The sequence below is a fragment of the Rhinopithecus bieti genome, unplaced genomic scaffold (genome assembly GCF_001698545.2).
Source record: "Rhinopithecus bieti isolate Rb0 unplaced genomic scaffold, ASM169854v2 scaffold_13029, whole genome shotgun sequence".
NCBI lineage: Eukaryota > Metazoa > Chordata > Mammalia > Primates > Cercopithecidae > Rhinopithecus > Rhinopithecus bieti.
The window spans coordinates 4100499-4107749 of NW_016807982.1; the positions used below are offsets into that span (position 1 = coordinate 4100499).

A 7251-nucleotide genomic window follows, 5' to 3' on the forward strand; every position below is an offset into this window, starting at 1 on the left:
TTTTTTTTTTGAGACGGAGTCCCGCTCTGTCGCCCAGGCTGGAGTGCAGTGGCCGATCTTGGCTCAATGCAAGCTCCGCCTCCCGTGTTCACACAATTCTCCTGCCTCAGCCTCCAGAGTAGCTGGGACTACAGGCGCCCTCCACCATGCCCAGCTAATTTTTTGTATTTTTAGTAGAGACAGGGTTTCACTGTGTTAGCCAGGATGGTTTCGAACTCCTGACCTCGTGATCCACCTGCCTCAGCCTCCCAAAGTGCTGGGATTACAGGCATGAACCACTGTGCCCGGCCCAAAGTCTAAATTTAAGCAAAGGAAGGAAGGAAAGAAAGGAAGGAAGGAAGCCTTTGGCTTCCTATTGAGGAGAGGGAGGGGGTGGGTGGAGCAGGAAGAGGCCTGGCTGGGCCTTCTCCTTCCCTGGCTGCCCTGGTGGCCACATGGGCATATGGGCAGTCTGGGGCAACAGGCTCCCCCACCCCAGATGGAGTTCGGCAGAGATATGATCAATACCCTGCCTGGGATGCCCCACTACCTCCTGCATGCAAGGTCAGGGGTGGGCCAAGCCAAGCAGGGAGCTCCCACTCAGGCAGTGGGCGGATGCATAGGTCTCAAGAGACTGCTGGGTGCTTCAGGTTCCCCTACCCCCACCAAGACAGTGGTGCCAGGTGCCACCTGCTGGCTGCGGAGAGCAGGGAGGGGGCACACTCAGAGCTGTGGGAAGCCAGCTGGGAATCCTGCATCACTCGGCTGCGATGGCGAGAGATGGGGCTGGGTTGGGGCTGGAGAGGCCGAGACACAGGCAGGGAAGGCAAGAACGCAGGAGACACAGGCCACAGTGGTTCCAGATCAGGAAGTTTTATTGCTGACATGCAGGAAGAGTCCCCATGTAGTACAAAAATATGTCTTTATACAAACTTTTTTGTGACTTTTTCCGTTTCTTTACAATAGGACTTCTCTCAGTGTGTGACACCCAGTGAGGGCTGGCCCATCCTCCTCTCCTTTGCTTCACCAGAAATGTAATCAGACACATGGCTTGACTTGGAAGGGCCCAGTCTGTCTGGCAGGGCTTTGCAGACCCGGCGGCTATTGCTTTGAAAAGGAGGAGAAAGACCACGCACGGGCAGCAGCCTGGAGGGGCCAGGTGGGCTGCTGAGCGGGAGCTCCGCCGCAACGGGCCCTGGCCCAGCTTCAGGCCCTCACAGGAGGACAGTCAAGGGCTGGGAGCCCTAGGCCAGACTGCATTTCCGCTCCCGCAGGAGACTTTTATGAAATAAATATAGAAAAGAGGGCATCCGCCAGCCCCACAGCACAAGACCCTGGCCCTCAGTGCTGGACAGCTGAGACAGACGCAGGCTTGCTGCTCATGGGGAGTAAGTGCTGGGCTCCAGTGGGCTCCCACAGGCCCACTGAGGCAGAGGCATGAGGCGCCCAAGTGCTGGATGGGGCATGGGGAGAAAGGGGCATGGGCAGCCCTGCTACTGCTGGCAAGAGGTGGCCCCATTTTTTCCAGATGGGGAAACTGAGGCACAAGGAGGTTTGGGAACTTGCCCAAGGTCACTCACAGTGAGTCAGCTTTTTTAGGGGGAGGAGAGCAGCTCACACTCTGGGAAACACAGTCACCTCCCCACTGGGGAGCAGGGCCAGGCAGGAGGGGCCTCAGGGCCCAGGACTGCCTGGAGGTGACCCTCAGCCTCTCTGAGGACATACGGGGGGGAGGCCTCTGGGGAAGGGTCTTTGCTTGGCATCAGGCAGGGCCAAGCCCAGTGAGGGCAAGGGGAGGGGCATTCTGGTGAGAACAGCATTTCTGGCAAGACGGGCATCCACTTCAAAATCTCGGCTCAAAAGGGCAGCAGGGCTGTTCTCAAGCCAGGCAGGCTCCCTAATCCCTACGATTCTCCCAGGCCCCACCGCCCATGGAGGACCCTTGCTAGGGTCTACTGGGAGAGACACCACATCTATTATGAGGCAAGGGCACAGGACATGTCCCCACCATCCTCTAAACCCAAGAGTAGGGTAGGGGAGCATACCGGCAGGCCCCCCACTCACAGCCAGGCCTGCAGCCCAACCCCTGGGCCCCTTTGCATCGGGAGTCCAAGTGAGCTTGGTACCACAGGGAAGGACGGAGAAGGGAACAGGTTAACGCGCGTGTACAGCACCTCAGAGAAGCCACTGAGACGGGAGAGAAAGAGCCAGGTCTAGAAAGGCCTCCCATCACCGGCAACAGAGAGGGACTGGTGGGCTGAAAGGGGCCAGGGGCCAGCAGGAGGGGCTTCCCTGCCTGGGGGTGAGGAGGGAGCCCACGTGTGGGCTGTGGACTCCTTGCTGTACAGCCAGGCTGGGGGCAGGGAGTGGCCATGGGCTGCGCCACCTAGAGATGGGAGAGAAGTTGGTACGGTAAAAAAATAAATATATTTGAGTTCGGCTTAAGATGAGGTGAAGGTTTTCCAAAGCTTGGACTGAGGGGCCTGGGTCAGAAGGAGAGGGATGGAAAGAGGCTGTGGCAGGGACCTGGGAGAGTAGGGAGAAGGGGCCACTCGCTCTGGGGCACACAGCGAGCTGCACTTTCAGCTTACTTGGACTGTGGGGAGCAGCGCCCCAGGTCAGGTGGTGGCCGCTGGGGAAGGCCCTGGGGCGGGGTGAGTGGGCTCCCTCCTCCTCCCTCTTGCTCAGTCCAGAGACAGCATGGTTAAAGAGACAGAGGTAGATTAAAACATCATGATTAAAAGCAGATTAGTTATCTAGGCTTCTCAGATTTAAAAACCAAACAGTCGAGCAATCATCCCAAAAGGTAGCTTCGTGGTACCTCTGCTGACCCCACGTGTGACCTGGGCTGTCCCTGTCCCTGCCCTGTTCCTGTTGCGGCCCGGGAGAGTCCAGCACTACAGGGCCCAGCCCTGACAGCCATGCCCTTGGCTGGGGCTGGAAGAGGTGGCAGCAGTGCTGGTGGCCCTGGCTGAGGCTGTCACTTCCGCAGGTAGCGCTGTGCCAGGAGGGCCGTGTCCAAGGAGGTCATGGGCTGTGCGTCGTGGCCCAGCCGTCGCACCGGAGGCGCACTGCCGAACTGCCGCTTGGGCACCCAGCTCCGGGCGTCGTGGATGGAGCTCTTCTCCTCGGCCAGCAGCAGCTGCTGCCGCATGTAGTTCTCAAACTCATACTGGGAGCACTCCTCCGTCACCTTCGCCTTTGAGGCCGGGAGAGAGGGAGGGAGCAAGACAAGATAAACCCAGATGAAGGCAGCGTGGCGGAGGGCCGGCATGAGTGCTGGCGGCCTGGCTGCTGCAGCCACCCTTCCAGGCACCACAGCCTCAGGCCTCAAGGCAGAGGGCGGGAGTGGCGCTGAGGGCAGGTCCCTGACACCCTCCAGCCAACCAGCACTCGCCTTGCAGGCCACCCTGCGGATCTGGGACTGACGCAGACTCACGCTTCCTAACTCACTGGCTGCGTGAGAGGTCACTTTACCTCAGAAGCCTCAGCTGTCTGGCCCCTCACAAAGGTTCTCTGAGCCCTGAGGCGGCCAATGCATGTCAAGAGGTACGAGCAAGCCCTGGGCTAGGGGCTCAGCACCTGGGGGAGCCACATACACGGAGCCCCATGCTGAGTCCCTGGGGTGGTCCAGGCAGATGGTAACAGAAGCTGAAGTGGTGTCCCCGTGCCAGTCACCACAGAGGACAGCAGGGCTTCAGGATCAGACTTAGGTTCAAGGCTCAGTTCCACTACTTGTAAGCTATGTGGCTTTCGGAAAGTCCTTACCTCTCTAACCCTGTTTCCTTTCTGTAACATGGGGCTAAGAACACAGGCCACGCAGGCCCACACTGAGGGCTGAACGAGGTGCCCTTGGGGTAGGCACTCACTGCAGGCTAGTGATGATCATTTTAGCCAAACAGCTGAAGGGTGGAAGCTGGAGGTGGGCAGGGATTGGAATTCTCTATCCTCGGGGGCCAGGAGGCTCTGGGAGGCTCTCCCAGGCACGGCCCCTCCTGGTCTTACCTACACACTGCTCACTGTAGAGCTCCAAGGTGGGCCAGGGAGGGAAGGTCCTTCCAATATCCAGGGCCCAGCAATGCTGTTGCTTGGCCAAGTCCTGCCCTCCAGGGGGCACCCTAAGATCACCTGCCCGCTGCTGCCTGGTGCCAAGTCTCTGCCCTCACCCTAGGCCCAACACTTTCTCCAGTGCAGGGAATGGGGAGGAAAGAAACAGGGAGAAATGAATCATCTGAAAAATGAAAAGCAGGAAGGGTGAGAGAGAACTCTGACTCAGAGGGGCAGAGAAATGTGATGTGGGCAGCAGGAGGAAGCTGAGGGGGCTGGCCTGGGCCACTCAGGCACTGGCTCCAGCTCGGCTGCCCCACAGGCCTCTCTGGCCAAAGATCTCCAGCTACACCAAGCCCAAGGCAGGCCCCAGGCAGCTCAGGCTGAGGACTGAAGTCTCCCTTTCCCACCCCCAGGCTGGGCAAGAAGACCAAGGAAACCCTGTGGACGGCGGAGAGCTGCCACCTCTGCCGTTGCCCTGCCTGCCCCCAGAAGCCCGTCCCTTGGGGCTGGGTGACGGCCCATCTGCCCTCCCCGACTCACCTCCTGGGAGCTATCCACATTGCTCATTTGGTCATCGATGTCAGGAACTACTTGCAAAGGCCCACTCAGAGATGACAGGGACTGCCTGCAGGGAGGCAGACAGGTCAGGCTGGCCGCAGAGAGACCAGGTCCATTGATCCCAGACTTAGCTGGAGTCAGACACACCTGGGTTGTGTTCCTGCCATGAGACTCTGTTTCTCTGAGCCTCAGTTTTCTTATCCATAAAGGGGGACAATCTCTCCTTTATAGGTGGTGAGAATTCAGTGAGGCAATGCCCATCCCCCACTGGCATGGCCTGGGCAGCTATAGCAGCCCATAGTTGCTCAACCTTCAGCTCTGCCTATGCCTTCCCGATCTTGCCCCTGCAGAGAATCTGGAAATCGGACTCTAACGGGCAGAGAAGCAGGCTGACTGCAGGCTGCTTTTCCTGGGTAGGATGGGAAGAGGCCCTGAGGACGCAGCCTTGTGCCCGGCCCAGTGCCCGTCCACTTACCACGATGCAATGATGGCACTGAGGGCCTCCAGGACATCAGCAGCAGCCAGGCGCTGCTGGGGGTCAAGGACCAGCAGCTTCCGGATGAGACATACGGTGTTCTCAGAAACCCGGCCATCCCTGAGGCAGGGAGTTGGGAAGGAGGGCTCAGTGGGTGGTGCTGGGTCTGTGGCCAGGATGCCCAGGCTCACTGTGTCATTTCCCTGCCTTGAGCCCATCAGGCTGGCCGCCCCCCGCCCCCCGCCCCCTGGGCGGCAGGACTCACTCAGGGATGGTGTACTCAGCAGCCTTGATCTTGCGGAAGAGCTCCTGCGGGATGCTGTCATAGAAGGGGAACTGGCCATACAGCATGGTGAAGAGCACCACACCCAGGGCCCACATGTCGCTGGGCTTGCCACGGTACGGCCGGCCTGCAGGCACACACACCACACTCAGCCTTCAGGCTGCAGCACCGCCACGGCTCACCAGCCTGGAACCCCACCTGGGGCCCTCCACCTGCCACCCTCACTTCCGGTCCCCCCGAGCCGTCCTCTGAGCTCCTGCCTGTGCTCCCCCCTCCCCTGTTCCTCAGGATGCACCTCTCCTGACCCCCGAGGAGAGGGCTCACTCTGCACCTGCTCACAGCACCTGCCCTGCCCGGCTAGACGGCAAGCCCCTGGGAGCCAGGCCTGGGTCTGCAGCCCCAGCACCCAGCACAGCAGCTCACAAGCAGGGGGTCAAGAACGTTGGCACAGCAGGTAACTAGCTGGCTCCAGATGAGCCAGCCACTACGCCTGTCACCATCCCCACACCCTGCTGCCTCCTTCACCACCCGGATGACCACTTGCAGAGTCCCCTCCTTTGTCTACTTGTGACTCCCCGTCTGCCCTCTAGAAAGGAAGTTCTCAGGTGCAGGTGCCTCCCTGCGGTGTTCACTGCTGAGCCCCAGTGCCCAGCATGGACCCAAGTATTTGCCAAATGAAGGATGTCCACTTAATTAACATCTCTGTGAGAGTTTCCTCATCTGTAAAGCAAAAAGGAGCAGACATCTAACTGAGCACCCGCTTTAGGACAGCACTGGAAGAAACACTTTTATTTCACTAACTGTACTCCACGGCTTGAGGACACTGAGGCCCAGTGATCTGCCCTGTCCAAGGCCACGTGGCTGCTCAGTGGGCCCACATCTGACCGTCAGGCCCTGCTGCTTGCCTGCTTTCAGGGCAACCTGTCCACCCACCCAGCAGCAATATGGCACCTCCCATGTGCTAGCCATTTTCTGACCCACTCCCCCAAATGCGAAATACGAGGACTACTGGAGCGTTCGAAAGTCCTTGGCCCTGCCCACTCCCTGCGATGCACCCTCTGGTACACCAGCAGGCTGTGGCAGCCTGGACGTCAGAACACAACTTTGTTCTCCGTGGGCGTGGAAGAGATGCTGCTAGGCACCCTAGCGTCATCTCCCTGGGCGCCCAGGGCCCAGTGAAGGGCAAGCAGTTTAACCGGGAGAGGGTGTGCCATGTGTGCATGGCAGTGCCATTACAGGCCTTAGCTTGTGTCTTCAGAAGGTACCACGGCACCTTCAGGATAGCGCTGTCGCCTACCACAGAGGGCTGTTGTGGGGAATAAGCACCTGCCCTGGCTGGTACAGCAGGTAGTTCTGTAGAAGACGAGCTTCTCCCACGCTCTTTCCAGGCTGTGTCATCCTTGGCTCTTTCCAGCCCCCAGTGCCAAAGAGCAGCTGTGGTGACTGTGTGGCTGACCCCATGGCTGACTCGAGGACAGCCCCCTCTTCCTAGAACTTGCTCCATCAAGTGGGGTCGCCAGTACAGAACTGATTACTTGTGCCACCATTCTTAGCTCTGTATGGCTCCAAAGAAGGTGCTGCCTCTCTTCCCGTGTCTGGAAGATGCTTCCTGCTGAGCTGTCCTGCTGGCTTAGGCAGGAAGGATCTGCTTCCAGGACCTGCAGAGGGTTCCCTCAGCCTGAGCCTCTGCCCTGACCTGGAGGTATGACTGGCCCCTCCCCAGACAAACTCGCTGGGAGCCTGACCTAGGCAGGTGACCTTCCCTGGGCTTTGGCTTCTGAGGGGACACTGCACCCGCAAGCTTTCCTTTCAGCAAATGATCATGCCAGACATTAGGTTAAGGGCATTACATATATATATATAAATATATAAATATATAAATATATATAAATATATATATATTTAT

At 58.8% G+C, this 7251-nt stretch overlaps 1 protein-coding gene across 2 annotated transcripts in view; it reads right to left on the reverse strand.

The window, feature by feature from the left end:
• Window positions 1–832: 832 nt before the first annotated feature.
• STK40 (serine/threonine kinase 40) overlaps window positions 833–7251 on the reverse strand; it is a 51236-nt gene continuing 44817 nt past the window's right edge. For both annotated transcript variants that reach the window (XM_017884491.1, XM_017884492.1), the window contains 4 exons: window positions 5328–5472; window positions 5063–5182; window positions 4570–4654; window positions 833–3178 (listed from right to left, as the gene is read on the reverse strand). In XM_017884491.1, coding sequence (XP_017739980.1) covers window positions 2960–3178; window positions 4570–4654; window positions 5063–5182; window positions 5328–5472 — 569 coding nt within the window. In that variant the 3' untranslated portion in view covers window positions 833–2959. The remainder of the gene's footprint in view (window positions 3179–4569; window positions 4655–5062; window positions 5183–5327; window positions 5473–7251) is intronic.